Consider the following 23,168-nt stretch of genomic DNA (forward strand, 5'->3'; position numbering starts at 1 on the left):
TGAGCACGTGACAGACGTGACAGAGTCTGGAGACGCCATGGAGAGCATTCTGCTGCCTGCAACATCCTTCAGCATGACCGGTTTGGCAGTGGGTCAGTAATGGTGTGGGGTGGCATTTCGTGCTCACCAGAGGTATCCTGACTGCCATTAGGTACCAAGATGAGATCCTCAGACCCCTTGTGAGACCATATGCTGGTGCGGTTGGCCCTGGGTTGCTCCTAATGCAGGACAATGCTAGACCTCATGTGGCTGGAGTGTGTCAGCAGTTCCTGCAAGATGAAGGCATTGAAGCTATGGACTGGCCCGCCCGTTCCCCAGACCTGAATCCAATTGAGCACATCTAGGACGACGTGTCTCACTCCATCCACCAACGCCACATTGCACCACAGACTGTCCAGGAGTTGGCGGATGCTTTAGTCCAGGTCTGGGAGGAGATAACTCAGGAGACCATCCGCCACCTCATCAGGAGCATGCCCAGGCATTGTAGGGAGGTCATACAGGCACGTGGAGGCCACACACAATACTGAGCCTCATTTTGACTTGTTTTAAGGACATTACATCAAAGTTGGATCAGCCTGTAGTGTTTTTCCTCTTTAATTTTGTGTGCGACTCCAAAACCAGGCCTCCATTGGTTAATAAACTTGATTTCCATTGATTTGTGTGGTTTTGTTGTCAGCACATTCAACTTTGTACAGAACAAAGTATTCAATGAGAATATTTCATTCATTCAGATCTAGGATGTGTTATGAGTTTTCCCTTAATTTTTTTTTGAGCAGTGTATATAATATTTGTGTGTATTTGCAGAACATTAAAACTGAAGTTGTGTGTGTGATAACAGCTACTCATACACAGAAATCTACATGGAGAAATCCTAACTTGCATTAAGGTATGTGCTAGTATGTCATGAAACAAGCTGTATTCTTCCCCTCTACAAATGTACTAAAACAGATTCATTTTCACGTGTTAAGAGCCATCTTGATTCAACACAAGAGCACCTCCCCACCAGTACTGCCTATTAAAATGGAAATTCAAACCAAATATAAAACAAGCATACATTAAAAACTATCAAAAAAAGCCAGCAACATATTATTAATAAAAGGTGGCACAGACTTTATTCAGACTTGCAGCACATTCTACATAGACACCAGAGGGGGTGAGAAGGAGAAAGATAGATGAGAATACAGGGAGACCTGCCACAAATCTCTACAGATAAACCTTTTGTTTCTCCTCCAGCTGACTGGTGTCTAGAAAGATCTCATCTAAACATCTAAAATGTTAAAAATGCTTACAAACAGACATACAAAACAAGCATCAGCAAGATTGAATGGATCCCGATAGCCAATTAAAAGTACTCAGTCCATCTCCATGGGTGGATTAGAAGACATGGCAACATGGGAAAAACAAATCTTAATTTCATCAGGGATTAATCCATGTTCCACCTCCAACTTTCCCCTTATTCTAACCCATTGCAGTTGTTCATTGTTTAAATAAGATTGTACTGATATTAAAACTCTACTCTCACACCAAATGAAAAGTGAATATTTACAGTTTGTCCTTTTTTTTTTTTTTTAAGACAAAGAGGGGAGGGCTTCCAAAAAAAAAAATAATAAAAACACCAAATAATAATATTCATTCTCCAGAAACAGATCACATTCTGCATGTTGCACTGAACAGGCATGCAGTTCTGGTAAGGCTAACAGTAGACATATAGATGAGCCCTGCACAGAACAGTACAAGAATCCAATAGAAATGAGAAATTGCGCACAAGAAAAGCAGGGCGTGCTGGTGGTGGGGGTAATTGAGAAAAGGATCCACTCTTTTTGCTGCTTGAGACACCTCCGCCAAATTTCTTTTTTGATGTTAGAAGAGTAGCAGGGAGCACATCTACCCAAGAAGCAGAGGAATGTAGACTCTGAAAAGAAGCTGAAGTAAAATGGCTATGGCAGTTTGGCTTCGCTTGCCGTCCTCTAGAAGAATCGACCAGAGTACTGCTTCACACTGAAAGAGAACCACACAGAATTGAGACAAGCAGCGATTTTGTCGTTTTGAGTTACTGCGAGGAAACTTTGAGTGACCCACCATGAATGATCAAAACATGTCCGATCTTACAGCAACAACAAATAAGAACCTGATGCTTGTTTGACAGACTGTTGGTTGCATCAATTTAATGTGGTCTTTGTAAAACTAGAGTTAATGCTAGCTATTGCTAAGTGTTTGAGAATGGTCAATTTCATTTTGTATTTATATCAATTTTACACTCCGAAAGTTGTAAACATTGTTTTACTAAAGTAAATGTCATTTCCTCAAATTCAGAATCAATTCATAAATCTTTTTTCTTCTTTATAGATCTAAAGATATAACGATATATAGAAATATAGACTCTTCAGCTCCATTACTATTAAATAAACTCACTCTCACTCAGAAACATTACAAAGTAGAATACTTTGCCTGGCAAAATGAAATGCTTTGATTCATTAACATTTGCAGTTACAAATCAGTAATCATTAATCAGTAATCATTTTTCCTGTATGAAATGAGGCTCCAAACCATAGCAAACTCTACTTGTTAAAGACAAATATAACCCCTAATAAAACCGCAGGACCTCATGTGGTCGGGCTCTAGTTAATACAGGATATCTGGTGGACTGCAACAACCAAATACATCTTCGAATATTCTATTGAATATTTTTAGAACTGAAAATTAATATTCTATAGGAAAGCTCAAGATGTGTTCGACTTTAAAAGAAAAAAAATAAATCAATCTGTTATTCTTATTTATTAACAAAACTACAGGTAATCTGAAAACATTACTAATAAGCCATTATTGTTATTGCAAGTAGCAGAAAATGCTATTGAGACTGACTTTTTTATTCTATAAAAAACAAACGTCTGCAAAGGTGAATGATGAGGCAGCCATGGTAAATAACTGGAACCACTTTTACTTAAAGAAATATGTGGTATCATTTTGTGCAAGACAACCAAAGGGCGGAACTCACATGAATTCCTAAACACACACACTGTGCGTAAGACTTGTCAGAGAAGCTCAGCTATTGAACTTTTAAGGTCAAAACAATGTCTGATTGTGATTGAAGGCTGAAAATGGGATTGTCAATGTTCAAACTACACACATGATCAAATGAGCCAGCTGGATGCCAGACCCAACAATGGTACTGTGGGAAGAGCCTCTGATACCATGCTTACCGAAACTGAAGGTAAAAGGATGTTTATTTCTACAGTTAAACAGCATAAAACAGTGTTGTCAAGCATTTAGCTGCATATGGCTTGACGGTAGCTAGATATTGATAGAAGACAACAAAGGTAGATAAAAATTAAACAAAGCTTTAATTCCTTAAAACCTTTCATTCTTTAAAACTTTAAATTCACTTCTTATTAATAGAAAGCTGTAGATTTTAGAATAATACATTTGCTGCCTTACACCAAATTCAGGTTATAAAGGATTATTAATTCCAGCATGTTAGCAAAGTTAGCCTAGCCTCTTCCATTGTGAACTTGAGAAACAGATGCCAAGTACCAAACATGTCTTGGCTAATCGACTAAACCTGGGGTAAGTGAAAAATCATGTTTCACTATTCCTTTAAGCCATTAAAAAAAAATGCTTTATACACCAGCATGTGCTAAACTCAGGTGTATTAATCTTAAAGCCCAGAGCAGTTTTAATAAGGTAGTTTCTGCCCTTGATGAACAGCTTGCTAACCAGCATGTTTTGTTTATACAGACATAAATAATTGTATAAATATAAACGCTATGGAGAGCAGCACGAAAAGCATATGGACAGCAACAGGCAATTAAAACTGACATTATCACGTCAAAATAGAACGCTAATACAAAAAAAAAAAAAAAAAAAAAAAAAAAAAAAAGTTATGAACAGGGTCTCAATAGCCCTACTCTTGACTACTGCTGCAGCTCTTGTTGTCTGTATCTTTACTCTCTAGATGAAACATCTGACAGTACTCTTAAATGTTATTGAAGTCTAAGATGTAAAAATGGGAAAAAGCTGTCAAATTCTTTTTTCCCCCCAATACATTCCTGCATTTAAATGAAGTAGAGATCTTTTGAAACTGGTTTGTAAGGTTTGTATTATGCTACTTTTCAGCAGACGACAGGGCTAAAAACACCAACTGAAATTTAGATCACAGGTTACCAGAATTATTTAAATCAAGCTTATTCTAACTAGAAAGAAAAATATTTATACAAGCATGAATGAGCTAAATTTTGTTATGCTGGAGTACAAGTAACATGTCAAATGCAAATAAGGTCAATGAAAATTGTTAGGCGCAAGCTGCAGCAAGACTTTGTTTGGATTAAGTGCAACATGGTGCCATAAAGGTTGGAGGGTAAATTCAGGGTAATGCTGCAGGTTAGCAGAAATTTAGGAACACAATACAGTCATGTTGTGCTTTCAGCAGCAAAATGTTAAAAGAACATCAGAGTGAAGTAAACAGGTCATGGTAGGGTAAGTGAAATGAGAAAGACTGTAAGAGTTTTTTGTGGGGGTGGGGGGGTGGGGGGGGGGGTTGGGGTGGGCAGATGAGGCTGGGCCTGTGCTGTAGGGCAGACTGTGATTTGTTGTCACCTCATCTAACTAACAACAACAAAATCACAAGTCTTCCACACAGAAGCAAGCCAGCTTTCTCCCACTCTCCTAGGCTCGAAGTCATTTGCCCCTCACTTTTCAGTTGGGATTTCTACTACAAATGGAACTGACAAAACCCCTTATGCAAGTCGCTGAGAACAACTTTTCACCCTGATGTAGAAAACTGTTAGTAAAGCTGGAGAAAAAAAGCATACCAGATGTTGCAGTCAAAAAGGTACCTAAAGTGTTACTAACAGGTTTTAAAAAGGTACAGTAAGTAAACCTCTTCATGCTGTGCTCAAATTAGCATAAATCATTACAGGCCATGCAGTTGACCATATAGCTTCTTGACATGAGAAATCAACTGCATGGTCACTGCACAGTCAACTTAAAAAAATTCCAAGAATCCAGTTGTCAAAATTCAAGCTGTCATTTTAAATTGAGGTTCTACTCACTATACATTTAAAATACCACATATACTTCAAATAGAACTGATCAACTGATTTAAGTTAGGAAGGAAGGAAGGAAGGAAGGAAGGAAGGAAGGAAGGATAGAAAGACAGACAGATAGAAAGATAAGTCTCAGAAGATTAAGCAAGCATGCACTGCCTAATAAAAGATATTGCTACTTGTTTGCCCCAAGACAACAAAAAATAAGAATCAAAAAGTAAATTCTTGCAAGAGAAGATAAGCTTGGCTGTTAGGTTTCTGAACTTGCCTGTTCTGCAGTAGATACTGGGCATTCTGAATCTGGTCCTGTGTTCCTGTAATAGTGATGATGCGGTCCTCCGAACCCTCAAGAGGCTCATCAATTTTGATGGAGGCTCCCGACTCATGACGGATTTGCTTGATCCGTTGCCCACCTTTTCCAATGATGGAACCAGCCAACTAAAAACAGCAAAGAAAGTTTACTATGTTCACTTGAGAATGTATTTATATATGAATGTACGTATGTATGCATGTATAAAAGGCAGGACTGCAAGTGCACTGTGCATTTACATCTTTAGGTATGGTCACTTGTGTCGTGATGACAGGACCCCCGATATCACTGTAAGACCCTCGACCGCCTGGTAAAATACATGGACAAAAATTATATACTGACATCAGTTCAAACCCATAGATCCCATCTGCACAAAAAGGTATAGTCTACACTCACCAGACTGGAAGGGCTCCCAAGAAGAGTTATTGTCTTCAGACAAAGAAAAGGGAAAGAAAATGAGGAAAAATGTGGTCAAGATAGAGGTATGAGAGAAAGGTGGCAGTTAAAGAAAGCCAGGAAGTACTAGAGCTACTGAGAGGGGTGGTGCAATATGTTTCGACGTGTGTAATACACATTTTTAAAAAAAAGAGAGAGAATAAGTAGATGGTAATAAATCTTTACACTCACCATATCCACCTCCACTCTGTTCAATTAAAGAGGGGGGAAAAAAAAAGTTACTCCAATCTATGCCTATAAAACACACATGTAAGTTACATACAATGCAATTAAAAATCTAACTTTGTCTGCTAAACCTCCAAATGGCAGCCATTAGCAGCAAGCATTCTGTATTCTACAGAGCTATGCACTTGCAACTGCTTTGCCCCAAGTTCATTGGCGAGCATGATGGCTTTCACCTACGTATCTAGCTGCTCCTTGGTAACCAAGGCAACAAGTGATTCAAAAATCTGTTGCCTAGCAACAGCAGCCCAAACTAGTGCACCAGGGATAAAAGCTCCATATACGCATCCATTACACTGTCATTTCACCGAGACAGAACAAGCAGTTCCACTTGGGTTTCCCCTGCGCTTTTCCAAAGGGGTCCCTTTTACCCCAGAACTAGCTGTGAACTCCTTATCTTAAGGCACAAGAGCAACAAAGGCATTATCGTAGAACTACAATAGCAACTCACCATGCTTTCATAGCGGTCTCCAGGTCTTCCCCTTCTGTCACTTAGAACAAGAGAGAAATATTTAGAATTCTGTAGCTCAGCTGTGCATACTTACACAGCTGAGGTTGATAAAGACAGCATCCTTAGCATTTAGGCAAAAAGCATTTTTTATAATCCACCAAATACTCTCAAAATTAAAGAAAAAAAAGTTTATAGACTGAAAAATCACATTTTTTATTATATGAATAAACAACAGTAAAGTAATGCACATGACAGCAAGGTTAACTTGCAGTGGTTGACAGTAACTAAGTAAATGTAATTAGTTTCTGTACTTAAGTAGTTTTTTTTCATGAATCTGTACTTTACTTAAATATGTCCATTTTGGGCATTACAAATGTCGGTGTTTGTCAATGTCAGTGCAGCAACATAAAAATTTGGGAGTACATACGTCTACATAAATGATGGAACTTATATGGTACACATATGCGGTTGTGTTTCTTTTTTCTGAATTCATACAAACACTTATTTTATAATAATGTAGTTTGTTAGTTTATGAATGTTATGTTTATGAATAGAGACCTACAGATCAATACAGTAAAGGAAACCTTATTTGTGAACTTATTTGTCATTAAAATCAGATAACTAGCAATGTATTAGTTTAGCAGAAATAACATTTGTTATCAGTTCCAAGCATTAAAAAGGCTAGAGTTTTGCCAGTCCTTAAATTTACTTACTTTGGTCTGTCGTCTAGACTGCCATGATAGCTCTGGTGGGAAAACCTGTCTCCTCTATAAAAATGATAAAACCAAGCGAGCTGGTCAAAGCAGGGTGAGAATGCACACACAATTCATTAAACAAAACAAAAAGTGGGCCCAGGAAGGCCATAATATGATCTGATCTGCCTCAGTATACAAGGCCACAGTGCTAAAAGACCTGGAACAAACAAGACAAGGCAAGAACAAAGCAAATAAAGTCTGAATGGAGGTAGAATCCAAAAATATAGGCTAATAAAAGTACTCTCATTAAATCAAATATGATTTATGTAGACACTTGAGCACGGCTTACTTTCCAAAACTCTCAACGCACAGCTTACGTATTTAGCTATTGCAGTAGTACAAATTCTATAGCCAATCACCATCCACTAACACACGTTTGAGGGGAAACCTTGTAAGATAAGATTTTGTTATTTCATGATTTTGTTCTCTTACCCTCCCCTGGGTGGTGGAGGAGGCGGCAGAGGAAGATTTCGGGCACGACTCCCACCTCGACCACCTCTACCTGGTGGTGGTGGCGGCGGCCCTCGACGGGGACTCATATCATCATAGTCTCGTCTGGTGGGGGGCATTGGACGGCCACCACGTCCAGGGGGCATGCGATCAAAACCCCCACGCCCACGCATGGGGAACCCTCCCATAGGCCGCCGTCCCCGCTCCTCAAACATCATGGTGAAACCACCGTAGTCATATGTTTCATCATAGAAGTTTGGGTCATATGGCTGGGCACGTCCTTTAATAGGAGCCTGGTCAGCAGGAGGGGAAGAGAAAGTTTAGATTTACATGTCTTAAATCAAAACACCATTTCATCATTTGTGACCAGCAATTGCAACCACTTAATTATACATTCTGGTTTTAAACATTAATCACCTCTGACGTCAGTTCGAGGATGACCTTAATGCACTCGACCACTCGTTTTGGTTTACCACCCACTAAAACCACGCGATCAGTTGAATGTGGGCAGCATTCTTGAAAGAGTTTTATGGTGGTCTGTGTATTCTGAAACATAAAATAAATAAATAAATAAATAAATAAATAAATAAATAAATAAATATTACCTCTTGTGGGTTTTTTTGGGCCAATACAGCCCATTAATTGATATTTTAGGCCACAACCTCTGTTTTCAGTTTCATGATCCTGATCCATGGATAACTCAGGAAAGAATGAACAAACAATACATACATACATTTTTGTTGACGCATGAGAAAACAGTGTTACAGCACTGCAGCAGTGTGAAGGGATTTTAGGATTTTAAAAAAATTATTTCAAAGAGCCAATCATATGTGATCTAATCTTGACTGGAGTATACAGTTGTATGCACAAGCTTTTTTCTGCCAACGTTAATGCACCATTACTTTATATTTGATGAAAAAAAACAAAACAGTAATTGTAGCACTTCGGACATGCTTCCAGTTTTTTTTTTAAACTTTGTTAACTTGTGAGACCTTCATTTATTGTGAGCAGATCTTGCTTAAGCATGCTAGATGGCCCTGGAATATTGCAAAAATAGATTGGTTCTGCAAAGAAGAGTGGCTGAAAACTCCCCTTTAAAATAATATTGAAATAATACAGAAAAAAAAAAAAAAGAATAGAAAAGGGCCTTTCAGGGGCCTTCAGCTGGAGTTTTGGTGTGCCCACCAACTTGCTAGCTGATAAAGTAAAATTAGAGGTTAATAAAATAAAAAAAAAAAATTAGACTACCACAAGCTGTCTAAATTATATACATTTAGAACTGCGTAATTTGTGTATTGTTGATGACTGGGTGCTTTGTTTGGATTTCTGAGCAGTAACCACTTAAATAGCAGATAATCTTCCCAGCATTTTCGGTTTGTCACACAATGCAGTATTTCTTTTCTGCCCAGCAAACTTTAAGCTTAGGTGGATGGAACCCTAGTGGCCAGCGGCAACAGTGTTGCTTTTATATAATTATAAATGCTTTACTTTCTACATAAGTAGAAGTAGTTTTCCTTCTTTGGTAACACTTCGTCATGTTTCACATGACTGGTTGTTAGTCATAAAATGTTCCAATTTCATGCAATGCCAGGCAAAGACACCCTCTGAGGGGCAGGAGCAAGTTGATGTAACACCAATTGGAATATAACTCCAACTAGAGCATGTAGTTGTTTTAAAAAAAAAAAAAAAAAAAAAAAAAAAAAAAGGTTTCAAACAAAGTTTGTTTACTGGATGAATAACTGAAATAACTGAATAACTGATTATTCAGATTATGAATCACTACATTAACAATGAACTTTTATGTAGTTTTGAGCTTTTAAATTAAGCTTGAGGTTGTTTTATACATTTGCTAACTAACTGACAAATGAAGACAAATGAAAAATTTCAAGAATTCACTTTATTTTCCTGCCAACACTAAATATAAAAAAAAATAAAACTTAAATACATTTTTTTTTCCTGTCAAAATTTATAACCAAGCCACCCAAATGTGCCACATATCAGCAATAAAATATAAACAAAACATTTTTTTCTTTAAATCAATTTAAAAAAGAAACCTAAATTTAAATGTTAAATATAAACCATGCAGTCTGTGATATGTGCATTCTGCTGCTTGTCTACACTTGGCTGCAACTAAAATTCTACAAATCACAGATCTTTAGTAAAGCAGAAGAAAGTCAGCATCTCTCCTCTGAGAGCAGATACTCCCCACTGCAGAGAAGTGTGTTTGTGGCAAACATGAACAGATAAATTTGAACAATTTTGTGTAAACGCTTCATTTCAACAGTAACCCTTTGTGCAGCTGCCCTGTGTGTTCACGGAGAATTACCTCCTTAAACTGGGAGTGGTGCTAAACGTTTGTGGAAAACAAACTGTTTGCTCTTCCGCGTTCGCCGAAACTGAACGCACTGGTGGTCTCGACGTCAAGACAACAATGCACTGTTTAAAACTGTAAATGTTACCTAGAAGGTGAACAGGGTTGCTGTGAATAATAGTTACTTGTTCCTCTGTTCCAACTCTTAACAATTCAAGAGAAAAATGCATTTTGAAACATAAAACGTTACAGCTCAGTTTATAACATCAAAGTAGGATGGATTTTGACATTACCATTATTGCCACGTCCCAAACCACACACTAATTAAGTACACTTCTAATGGTATATACGCTTTTTTTACACACTAATGTGCTAGTGTGAATTTTGGGACATGGCGTAGATATACCTCTTCATCCAGTGAGCCGACAAGTTTCCTTTTCAGATGCTCCTGCATGGAGGATGTGCTCCCGTGCCAGTTAAGCTAGGCTTTACAAATGCTTTTTTTCCCCCTGAGTTTAGCTCCCACAATTGAGGACTTTATTTATTGAGGTTGTCATCGCGCTGTTAAGTGAACAGTAAAGTCAAAACGTTTCTTATGAGCGTGAGAAAAATGTGTAATGACATCAACTAGTCACCCAACCAGTAACCCAACCACATGCCCACTGGGTCCAATCCCATTTGCTTTGTTTCAGTCAATCTCTGAGGACCTATTGCCCTTCATCACGTTTCTCATCAACGAGTCTTTGGCGTTGAGTGAAGTTCCAGCAACTTCCAAGATGGCAAGAGTACTTCCCATCTTGAAGAAACCCATGCTTGACAGCTCTGATGTCAACAACTACAGACTGGTATCACTTCTTTCTTTCCTTTCAAAAGTTCTCGAACGTGCAGTCTATAATCAACTTTCTTTCTTTCTCACACAGAACCAGCTCCAAGACCCCAACCAGTCTGGCTTCAAACCAGCACACTACAGAAACTGCCCTCATCGCAGTGACTGAGAACCTCCAATCTGCAAGATCGGTCAAATTGTCTTCTGTCCTGATCCTTCTTGATCTCTCATCAGCTTTTGACAGAGTCAACCATACGATCCTTCTGGACATCCTCGCCAACCTCGGAATCACTGGTTATGCGTGGAAGTGGTTCAATTCCTATCTGGAGGATCGCTCTTATCAGGTAACATGGAGAGGGTTCACATCCTCTCCATGCAGGCTCTCCACTGGCGTCCCCCAAGGCTCGGTCCTGGGTCCTCTTCTCTTTACACTAGCTCTCTTGGTGATGTAATATCTTCTCATGGCTTCTCTTACCACTGTTATGCTGATGACACTCAACTAATGTTTTCTTTCTCTCCCTCTGACACACAGGTTTCCAGTCGCATCTCGGCATGCCTGTCTGACATCTCTACATGGATGGCAGCCCGCCACCTGAAGCTCAATCCCAGCAAGACTGAGCTGATATTCATCCCTGCAACTACAGGTCCTCATCTTAGTCTGGACATCTCAAGGCTTGACTACTGCAACTCACTCTTGGCTGATCTTCCCATGCAGACCATCAAGCCTCTGCAACTCATCCAGAATGCGGCAGCACGACTCGTCTTCAATCTGCCCAAGTTCAGCCACGTCACCCCATTGCTACGCTCCCTTCACTGGCTTCCTGTAGCTGCGCGCATCAGATTTAAAACCCTAATGCTTGCCTACAAAGCCAAAAATGGACCAGCCCCTACCTACTTGATGGCAATGGTGAAATCTCGAACTGTACCACGAGCCCTTCGAGCTTCGAGTACAGCTCGGCTTGACCCGCCATCCTTCAAGGTGCACGGAAAACAAGCGTTGAGAATGTTCACTGTACTGGCTCCCAGGTGGTGGAATGAACTCCCACTGGCTATCTTAACAGCAGAGTCTCTTGCTGTATTCAAACGCAGACTGAAGACTCATCTCTTTACACAGCACTTAAATGAGCATTGAACCCCAAGCTGCACTTATTTTATTGTACTGCACTCTGTATTGTATCTTATTGTTATTGTATTGCATTGAAAGAGTTCTGTGTTCAACTCTGTTTCTTTTTCTAGCAAAGATACTTTCTCTACATTGACAAGCACTTCTTGTAAGTCGCTCTGGATAAGAGCGTCTGCTAAATGCTGTAAATGTAACTAATTGACTACTAAATAGGTTGCCAACTAATTTGTCTTGATAAATTAAGCAAGGCATTCCCTGAAAACAAATATGTTGACTCAATGGCAGCATATGTTGTCCCAAATCCTGTATACATCATTCAGCATTAATGGTGACTTCACAGATGTACAAGTCACCCATACCATGTAATGTACCCCATACACCCATCACAGATGCTAGCTTTTGAACTGCTCCTTTTTGGCCCGGAGAACACAAGAACACAGTGTCCAAGATTGTGTCTAAATTCAACAGTGTCAATGTCAACAATGTCAACAGTGTCTAAATTTTCAGGACACTTTTCCACTTCACCCCAGTCCATCTTAAATTAACTTGGGCTCAGAGAAAGCAGCAGCATTTCTGGATCCTGATGCTGGCATACGGGCATACATAAAAATAAATATAATTCTAATTAAATTAGAGGGGGCAGAGCGCGAAGCCTGAGCTCCCCCAACAGACGTGAGTCATGCGAGTGACACTGCTGGTGGAGCGGCAACCTTCGATGTGCATGGGGGGCAGCAGCCCCGCCTCTCACTACCCCTGAAGCTTCCAGTCCCAGCTCCCAGGAGAACTGGAGACCTTCTTCACCCACCCTGCCGCCTTTCCTTTAACGTCCCAGCTCAGAGGAGGTTCGAAGTGCCCCTTCTCTCCCCTCCCATCCTCACTCAAAGAGGGCAATTTTAATAACCATTTTAAACGATTTGAATGGTTCAGCGAAGACCCACTTTATCAGGCCAGTCAAAATTACACTGGGGTTCTAAATACGTGACAATATCCATGTACAAAAATATTCCTGTAAAAAGTTTATCAACTACCAGCAAATGAAAATTTAAGCAGACAGTGTTTAGCTGATGTTGAGGTTAATCACACACATTAATCCAAAGATGTTTTTATTTGTTTTGTTTTTGGAAAGGGCTAGTTTTAGCCACTGCTTGCACCAACAGAATAAAAAAAAAAAAAAAAAGAAAAAATATTTGGGTGAGGTTGTGACTGAAAATCAAAATAGGGTAGTTTTCGGAATTTCAATTACATTTAAGCTCCAGCAAATAAGCATGACAATTGAGATTATACATGCATGTAAAACTTCTGTAATATAAATGGAATATCTGCAGCAGAAAGCCAGTTTTATAAGGGCAGTGCTTTAATTCACTCTTCATTATACATAAAATATAGACATCTGGATGAGGAGGATAAAAAAATAAAAATGAGACTTCTTTTCAATCCACAGGGAGAAGTAACTTAATATAGAATAATACAACTTGCCTCTCTTAGTTCCTTAATCTTGGCACCTTTGACACCAATGATGCCTCCAGCCAAACTCTGATGAATCAGCAGGCGCAGCTCACAATCAAAGTCAATACCATTGTAGTGCTGGTACTGCAAAACATATGCAGAGAGAGAACAATTCTGAGTTACCAAAAACCTAACCTGACTATATAGCAACACTAACATGTGTATACACAGCCTGGCATGGAAAGCACTCATGTCAACTTTACCAAAAATAAGTAACACGGAAAACTGCCATGTAATACAGTATTGGGTTTGTAGTTATGCACTGAGGTGCTGAAATTTTACTGACAAATCTTTACCTCCTCAAGAGTGGGGATGATCTTTAAAAGAATCTCTCCAATGGTCTCAATATCTGCACTCACACTCAGGATGCTGCAGCAGCACAACCAGAAGGCCAAATAAAAGCATGATGGAAGACAAGAGCAAAACAGACACACACCTTTAGGTCCATTTAATTGCAGTGCAGCATAACAAAATTGAAGAAAAATAAAATAAAATAAATAAAAGTCTTACAAAAAAAAGCATTAAAAGTGAATAAAAAGAAGACTGTTGAACACATGTTTAGGTCTTCCAACACTGGACTTAAACGCTGACATGCATTTGCCCCTTGCACGTTCAAACAAGATATCAGGCCTGAGGATATGGGTAAAAGCAGAAGGACTCAGAATCACTGGGTAATAAACATTCTGCAGGCCATGAGAAACTATCACTTTACTTTATATTACCCAACCACTAGCAAATTCTGAGAGGAGGGAGAAAAACAAATCCCCTTGTCATTACAACTACAACACTATTGGCACACCTTTCTTGGTGGTGGCAGACAAGGAGAGACGGTAATAGAGAGAGAAAATTAAATACATAAAAAATTATCAGCCAAAAAAAAAAAAAAAAAAAAAAAAAAAGTTTAAATGCAAAAGCAAAAGCAAAAAAGGGTGGAGGGGGTGTGAGTGGAGACCACTAGGTGTGATTTAGAGCTGGAGCAAGGCGACAGGGAAAGGGCCTGTTGGGTGGCCTGAGAGGAAAACCAAACCAGGGAGAGATGCAGTACTGGAGACAAATCAAAGACAACAGTGATGATGACAGAGAGGGGTGCGCAGTAGCGCCAGAATCATGGACAGCAATGTCGAGAACAGTGAAGTGGTGGGCCCAGGGGGCGGAAGGGGAGAAAGGGGGGCAAGGTGGGCCAACAAGGACAGAAAGAAATAAGACTAGGCTTTTTAACAATTCACAGTCAATACCAGAGCAAGGAATGACAGCAAAAACAGTAGCAACAACAATGAAGATATATTTAGCTTTTCACTTAAAGCAGTGCTCCTTCCATTCAAACTGAACAACTGAGACAGAAAAACTCTCCCTCTTGTGCGGTAGAACCAACTTCATAAATACACTTTGACAAAAAAAAGGTCCCAAATAAAGACTGAATGGGGTGTTGGGGGAAGGGGAGAAGACATAAAAATCAAATGGAACAATACATTTTTCTTAAAAGGGGGATACTGTGTATATAAAACGTTAAAAATGAAACAGAAGGCAGGTTATCAAAGACATGTGTTCTCTGTTCTAATCAGGCAGTGAGGCAATAACTGGTGGGACATACCGCTCTGGGCCACTGCTGTCTGGGACTGATACACTGGCATTGTACTGCATTGGTCGTGGAGGTTGGCATTGGGCAAGGGCATTCAATCACATGTTGTCAAGTAAGGTGCCCGTTTAGGGAGGGGCACGTTTATGGGGCCAACCGGGGTGTCAGGTGGGCGGGCGTTCAGGGGCGGAGGTTGGGCCAACGTCAAGGTGGGCAACGCAGGAGGGGCATGTCGATCCAGTACATGGGCAACGGAGGAAGGTGGCCAAAAATGAAAAAGAAAAAGAAAAAAAAAACAAAAAAAAAAAAAAAAAAAAACAACAAAAGTAAAGGAGAGGGAAGAGGGGGAGAAGGAATACATTTTAATTGAATACAACGCTAAACTCATCACTCTATTGTCCAAAATAATCTCAAGAGACTTGGCAACGAGTGCACAAGAAATAGGGCTGGACAGTTATGATACAGAACCACAGTAGTTAAAATAAGACTATGGGTCAGCTCAAGAGTCAGGACATCTGTTTTAGGGTTTTAGTACAAAATGGATTGGCTGCCAGGACACCCCTGTCAAAGCAGAGCAAGAGAGAATCTTCAAGAGAACTTGTGAATGAGAACACTTTCCCACGTTTAGTTGTGTAAATGTCAAGATCCCCACCCACAATCAGGTCCCTTTCAGAGAGCTTGAGAGTCTGTCAAATGAGCTAACCTATAGCTACAATACATCACTGCACTGCCTAACAAGTGTAAGATTTCCCCTTTGGGGTCAAGTGGCATGCAATACTTGTGATTTGTGCCCTTACAGATGCATTTATATAGGTAAGATTCTTTTAAAATTTTTGATTTCAATAAATTGATGTGGCAGCTGAATGGCAGAATTTAACTCTCACAAAAAAAAAACAAAACAAAAAAAAAAAAACCCCAGCAACAACAAAAAACCAAAACCCACAAAAAACATGCTGGCCAACAAAACATTTGTAAGCTTGATTGCTGGTGATCTGAAAGCAAGTCCCAGTCTTAGAGAACAATGCTTTCATATAATTGCATTAACCATCCTCTCCAAATTTTAAATACTCACATCTGTCCGAAGGGCCTTAATATTCTTGCCACCTTTTCCAATCACAGCACCTGCATTCTGAAAAGAGATGAGTTAAAGTTTTTTTGTTAGTTTCATAAAGACACCATTAAGCTGAAGAAAGATCCGTAGAACATGTTCATGTCTTGTTAACAAAAACTATTTTCTGCATTCTTTCATTTGCTCATTCTACTTTTACATCTACAAAGAAGTAATGATACATATTGGATCGACACAAACACTGACCTCATTAAACAAACTGGATATTCCAATGTTTTCAGTGGAGCCACAACAGAAAATTCTGCTGCTGCCAGTGGCAACAGTCCACAGAGCCTAAGCGGAAGGCAGCATTCTCCATCATTTAAATTTTCCCCAACTTTTGCCATTGACTATAGTGGTGGAATAAACTGAATGTTGATATTTTGGGCAACCACAGACGCCAAACGTCTCATTGTTGAATTCTGGACAAACTGAGTATTGTACAGCAAATACTGTACCCCCCCCCCCAACCCAACCCAAAAATCAACTATCTACACTGCTCAATTGAAATATCAGCCAACAAGACAAGCACGACTCATGCTGGTTAATAAAAACATGTCAAGTAGCACAGCAACTTGTAATATTTGAAAAGCTAAAGTTTTAAAGGTTACAATCATTTTCTTCGAGTATTTATTTATTTATTTTTAAATCGGCTCGGTACTCCGTACTAATAAGTCTCCACTATTAATAAAAAAAAGCCTTACTTTACTCTGTAGCAGCACCCTCAGCTCCACCATTTCATCTGTGTTGCGAGATCGTTTGAAGGCTTGTTCCTCATCCATGTCCTCAGCAGGGCGTTTGCCTACAGAAGTGAGCAATGGAAACAAAAACATGCTTGTGAACCTGTTCATAAAATGCTTGTGATCTATGTAGAAATGTTAAGTAATTACCATGAGTGATGCTTTAAGGCAAAAATTAAAAAAGTTATGTCCTTAATGTTTAAAATCAATTCCAGACTTAATTATATTTGTAATAAAAGCAGCAGGGTCATGAAGTGTACAGTCTACATTACAGCTCCTCACACCCTGGATATTAGTTTTATTATGTTATGACAGTAACTTGTGTAAGTATGATGGGAGAGTTACTCCACTGCTACATCTCAGCAAAAAAAAATATTTTTAAAAAATCAAAAATCAAAAAGCATTCTTGTCCATTACTGTCTGTGCAGTAGTCTGCCCTGCAAGATGCTTAAAAAAGGTTATCATTCTCAACAACATATTACTTCTGTTGTAAATGTGTTACATTCTAAGAGTTAGAACAAACCTGATGGCAAATGCTCAGAAGAAGATGGCATTGTTCACTAGAGATGGGTATCATTTTAAACTCTTCAATTCCAATATAGAGTTTGAACAATCAATTACCAAACTTCAGAGTAAAACACAGAAAAATATAACTGTAGTTGTAAGTGTAATTGTTATTCTAGTATTTTATTTTGATGCAGCACTAAAGTTCCTATTTTGCCCGTTTCAGCTTATAACCTCTCAGAAAAACTAAATATTATAATTAGGGTTGTCAAAGTTAACACGATAATAATGCATTAACATGATCTCAATTAATGCGATTTTTAAAAAAATAGTGCCGTTAATGCAAATTCTATTTGGCCCTGCGAGTCAACTGTAGTTCATGTTGAGACTTGACCGTGCGCGGCATCTCTCATTAAGAGTAGATGAGTGAGAAGCCACGTTAACGTGCTGTTTACAATTCTGTAGCACTGTGGTATGACACTACATGCCTTTAATGAAGTCCAACTTTGTGTAATTTATTTTTGTTTGCGCAGTACTGTGAAGTCCTATAGGTTGTGACTGAATACAACTTTAGCACAACTGAAGTTTAATTTAATTTTAGCTTATGTTACACATATCTGAACTGAGACACAGTAGTATGTGACTACATGTCTTACAGTGAGGAAAATGAGTATTTGAACACCCTGCGACTTTGCAAGTTCTCCCACTTAGAAATCATGGAGGGGTCTGAAATTTTCATCTTACGTGCATGTCCACTGTGAGAGATATAATCAAAAAAAATCCAGAAATCACAATGTATGATTTTTTAATAATTTATTTCTGTGTTACTTCTGCAAATAAGTATTTGAACACCTGTGAAAATGTTAATATTTGCAATTACAGAGGTCAAACGTCTCCTGTAGTTTTTCACCAGGTTTGCACACACTGCAGCAGGGATTTTGGCCCATTCCTCCACACAGATCTTCTCCAGATCAGCCAGGTTTCTGGGCTGTCGCTGAGAAACACAGAGTTTGAGCTCCCTCCAAAGATTTTCTATAGGGTTTAGGTCTGGAGACTGGCTAGGCCACTCCAGAACCTTGATATGCTTCTTACGGAGCCACTCCTTGGTTATCCTGGCTGTGTGCTTTGAGTCACTGCCATGTTGGAAGACCCAGCCACAACCCATCTCCAATGCTCTAACTGAGGTTAGGAATCAGCCCAGAACTACACAGGAGGAGCTGGTCAATGACCTGAAGAGAGCTGGCACTCATAGTTTAGTCATGCATGGCACGGAAGGTTCCCCTGCTTAAATCAGCACACGTCCAGGCCCGTCTTAAGTTTGCCCATGACCATTTGGATGATCCAGAGGAGTCATGGGAGAAAGTTCTGTGGTCAGATGAGACCAAAGACCAAAAAGTTCTATTTAATTCCACTCGCTGTGTTTGGAGGACGAAGAATGATGGTACAATGAGTACCATCCCATAAACACCATCCCTACTGTGAAGCCAGGGGGCTGGAAGAATCATGCTTTGGAGGTGTTTTTCTACACATGGGACAGGACGACTGCACTGTATTAAGGAGAGGATGACCGGGGCCATGTATTGCGGGATTTTGGGGAACAACCTCCTTCCCTTTCTTAGGACCATTGATACGCCACTAGGTGAGATCTTGCATGGAGCCCCAGTCCGAGGAAGATCGACAGTCAGGTTTACCTTCTTCCATTTTCTAATAATTGTTCCAACGGTTGATCTTTTTTCACCAAGCTGCTTGGCAATTGCCCTGTAGCCCTTTCCAGCCTTGTGGAGGTCTACAATTTTGTCTCTGGTGTCTTTGGACAGCTCTTTGGTCTTAGCCATGTTAGTAGTTGGAGTCTTACTGATTGTGTGGGGTGGACAGGTGTCTTTATGCAGCTAACGACCTCAAACAGGTGCTTCGAATTTATAATAAGTGGAGTGGAGGTGGACTTTTTAAAGAGGTGGACTAACAGGTCTTTGAGGGCCAGAATTTTTGCTGATTGACAGGTGTTCAAATACTTATTTGCAGCAGTAACACAAATAAATTATTTAAAAAAAAACAAAAAAAACAAACAAACAAAAAAAAAAAAAAACATACATTGTGATTTCCAGATTTTTTCTTTTTTTTTTTAATTATGTCTCTCACAGTGGACATGCACCTAAGATGAAAATGTCAGACCCCTCCATGAGAGAACTTGCAAAGTCGCAGGGTGTTCAAATACTCATTTTCCTCACTGTATATTTGAGACTACAGCTACCTAATCTGTTACAAATTCAATTTTGTGTTTTGTAGGTTCAGTATTACTGCCTAGTATGTGAGTGAATAAAACTCAGTTTTCTCTTGTCCCAGCAGTTAACATAAGTACATTTAGCATAAAATGTGTTCACTATTTTAATTGTAACATTTCACTTAAAAATCCTTATTTTGTATATCATTTACACAGATTTTAAAAAAGCGATTAACTGATTAACTACATGAAATTCTGAGATTAATCGCAATTACATTTTTTAATCATTTGACAGCCCTAATTATAATGCATCTTGTGTTTAAAAAAAAAATGCCTTGGAAGTATCATGGTATAATTTTTTTGCCACATCGGCCACCCCAAGACCATGCACGACCATAAACCAATTAAGAAGCGTTCACAGTAAAAACATGCACACAAATTGTAATTTAGGCCAAGGAGGAGTCCGGATTTTGGAACGTGCATACTTACTGGCTCTCAGATGCTGATAAGACTGACTGTTTAGGTATAAACATTTGGTACTGGATAACATGGACCATTTACCATACCATAAAAATACTACATTTTTAATACATATACACATAAAGAAAGACTTCACAACATAAGATTCTGCATTCGATGTATGAGAAAGCAAATGGAAGTAAAGGGAATTTTAAAATATTCAAAGGATTAAAAAAACTGTTTAAAAATAAATGCTCCAGAAAAATGGCAGTCTTTAAAAGCCTGTACGAGTACTGATAAACATTGTTCACATTCTGCTTTTAAATTAGTTCACTTTATACCATAACTGTCCCTCAGATCTTCTCAGACATAGCACATTTGCGCATATTCATATATTCAAGTCTTTTTGGCTCTTTTTATTTCCATTTTCAATCTTTTATTTATTTATTTATACTTAGCTTATGTGCCATTTTCTCTCAAATTGAATGGGTGATGTATTCATGGGTGTCTACTGCACTTGTTTGTTCTGTACCGTATGTCACACACCATGTGTGTACTGTTCACAATTCTGAAAATGTACATGACTAATAGAAAGCAATGTCACAATTAGAAATATGGAATACATTACAGGCTGAAGTTTTGAAAGAAGACACTACAGATTTCGTCTTTTGTGAACCTTACCGTTTGTGTCAGTGTTGCTGAATGTAGTATCTTCCTCCTGCTGCTCAATTTCTGTCTCCATTGTCTTCTACCAACAGGAAAATTGGAAAGGGCTCTCCTCTCCGTAGGTCTCTCTAAGGAACAGAGACAAGTGGACGGTTCATGCAAGCATTTGATCCTAACAGCCTTTTTAAGTGGGTGTGTCAACGACTGGTTATATAAAGGTCACTGCTGAAACTGTGCAACTGTTAACTCTAACTATCCTCAAGAGTTACACATTTCTTGACGATGTTAAGCTCACAGGACACTTTGAACATTTTGCAAAATAACAAAAAATGTCATACAAACAAGCCAGAGATAAATTAACTGGGCATGACCAACGATAACAGAACCGTGGCAACAGAGGTTGAATATCTTATTTCAAAGCAGACGACACTAAGCACAAGCACTCTGATGGGTAGCCAGTGTTCATGCACCATATTTCCAGACGCTATAACAGCCATGAGAGGTGGTACAGAGCTCTAGCAACAACAGGCCCACTGCACTTCTATTGCTTCAAAATGGTGCATAGGTAGCATTTAGCTCGTTAGCTAATGGCATTAGCAAAATGTACTAAAGGTTAACTAACAAGTAGATTTCATGAATACTGGTACTTTGGTAATTTGATCAAGGACCCAAAGCGAGCATCTTAAACGCTTGTAATTCATACACTGATCAATATTACACCAAGATTCCCCATAGTCTAAAGTCTTGATTGGTGGCTAACCTGCTAGCTAGCTCTTTAGCTATTCACAAAATGGCTTGCTTTTCCGGCTATCTTGACTCACGTTAGCATAGCAAATGCTATACTAGCTAGCTAGGAATGCTAGCTGAAACAAATTGGGAGCTCGTTTAATTAATCACGTTGGCACGTCAATGCAAAGACTTTGTGGCCAAGCTAGCGTGTTAACTAGTGAATCAACGTTAGCTAGTTACATTTTCAAGACAAGTAAGGCTACCTGGTTACACAGCTAGCTAGCCGTGTTAGCTAACCTAACTAGGTGAGCTAAGTCATGCCAACTACTTCACGGGTACGTCGTTATCAGCTAACGCTAACTGGCTACGTTAGGAAAAAGCAAAGGTCTCTGATTGATGGCTAGATTAACTATTTTGTGACTAGCTAGCAGGCTAACGAGCTACATAGCGAACTAAAGCTGTTGCAGGCAACTATAGACAAAACAGTTAATGACACTAATTAATGTAGACACACATCCCTTCACTTCATCACACGACAGCTAAGAGGTACACATACTGCACGATTACTGAGTTCGACTGAATTATTAATCGCGTTCGTATCACTCCATAAGACTAGAAAGTCATTTGAGACAAACCTGCAGATGGCCCCGTTCGTCAGTCCACAATTTGACCAAGAAACCTACGCATTCTACCCTGATTTCATTGCAAATTTACATGGACTCCTGCCTTTATCTGTGATTGGTGAAGACAACCTTGGAGGGAGTGTCTTTCTTGGAATTTGATTGGATAGACGGACTGCCAAATAAAAAGTGTCGCAGATATAAGAACAATTGGTATCTGTGGTTGTCAGTCAGAACAAAAGGCCCGACCCCTTTGATCTGCTCTAGCGTTAGCGGCGCTAACGTTATTGTCATAGCAACAGTGTAGGGCGTCTATGTCTCCTTTATTTTCTGTTTTCAGAAATGTGCGATTAGCGCTTATACTTTTCCAACAATTATGTACACAAGAGAATACCTTTCCTATGTTTTTTACATACTCACAATGCTCGAAATATCAGTGAAGCTTTCAGCTGTATAATGTCAAATCCTTCTCCAGCTTTCCTTCTGCACACTGGATCTATATTTCAAAACGCACAAAACTGCACTTCTCATTCAGAAATTTTAATGAAAGAGGAAACAATTCATATTATCCCAATACAGTACAAAATTTAGTCTTCCATTTAGGCAAAATGAATCTTTCTTTGTAAACCTGGTTACAAAGAAAGAAACCTGTAGCACTCTGGTGTAATTTAATTTTACTTCAGCAGATTATTTATTCCATTCAGTAAATTTATTGAAAGAGGAAGATCTTAATGTACATATGGTCATTTGTTTGCCTTTAACTAGCAATGTCTTTTGTTTTTACTGAAATATGAAATGATACATTAAGTGCTTGTATTAGGCTAGACATTGCCTCAAAGCAACTTTACAGAAATGTGAATTTAGTTGTGGTGAGCAAGTCAAAATCAACACTGGCAAGGAACAAATCTTTTAGTATCAAAACATCACTATCATTATCTAAGTGACACAGTGAAGTTATAGTCAGTGATGACACTTAGGCCTACAGTAATAAGTAATAGTAACAGTAATATAGTACAAATAGTGAAACTGTATAAATAGTGCTTTGATGCCAATCGGTGAGTATTACATACAAGTATATATATATATATATATA

At 39.0% G+C, this 23,168-nt stretch overlaps 1 protein-coding gene across 3 annotated transcripts; it reads right to left on the reverse strand.

Annotated features, from left to right (window-relative positions):
- Nucleotides 1-1,086: 1,086 nt before the first annotated feature.
- Nucleotides 1,087-22,235, reverse strand: hnrpkl (heterogeneous nuclear ribonucleoprotein K, like). Of its 3 annotated transcripts, none has more exons than XM_017724739.2 (16): nt 22,091-22,235; nt 20,742-20,854; nt 16,841-16,938; nt 16,101-16,157; nt 15,044-15,087; nt 13,749-13,821; nt 13,423-13,536; nt 8,104-8,232; nt 7,669-7,979; nt 7,195-7,248; nt 6,482-6,521; nt 5,980-5,995; nt 5,749-5,781; nt 5,592-5,659; nt 5,311-5,480; nt 1,087-1,998 (listed from the first exon to the last, which is right to left on the reverse strand). In XM_017724739.2, the coding sequence occupies exons 2-16, from the start codon at nt 20,800-20,802 to the stop codon at nt 1,968-1,970; spliced, it is 1,299 nt and encodes a 432-aa protein (XP_017580228.1). In that variant the 5' UTR covers nt 20,803-20,854; nt 22,091-22,235; the 3' UTR covers nt 1,087-1,967. The 3 variants fall into 3 exon arrangements, with proteins under 3 accessions (XP_017580228.1, XP_017580229.1, XP_037389434.1); XM_017724740.1 differs by lacking the exon at nt 22,091-22,235 and adding an exon at nt 22,012-22,033; XM_037533537.1 differs by lacking the exon at nt 5,749-5,781.
- Nucleotides 22,236-23,168: the final 933 nt, after the last annotated feature.

Source organism: Pygocentrus nattereri, chromosome 23 (assembly GCF_015220715.1).
Source record: "Pygocentrus nattereri isolate fPygNat1 chromosome 23, fPygNat1.pri, whole genome shotgun sequence".
Classification (NCBI taxonomy): domain Eukaryota; kingdom Metazoa; phylum Chordata; class Actinopteri; order Characiformes; family Serrasalmidae; genus Pygocentrus; species Pygocentrus nattereri.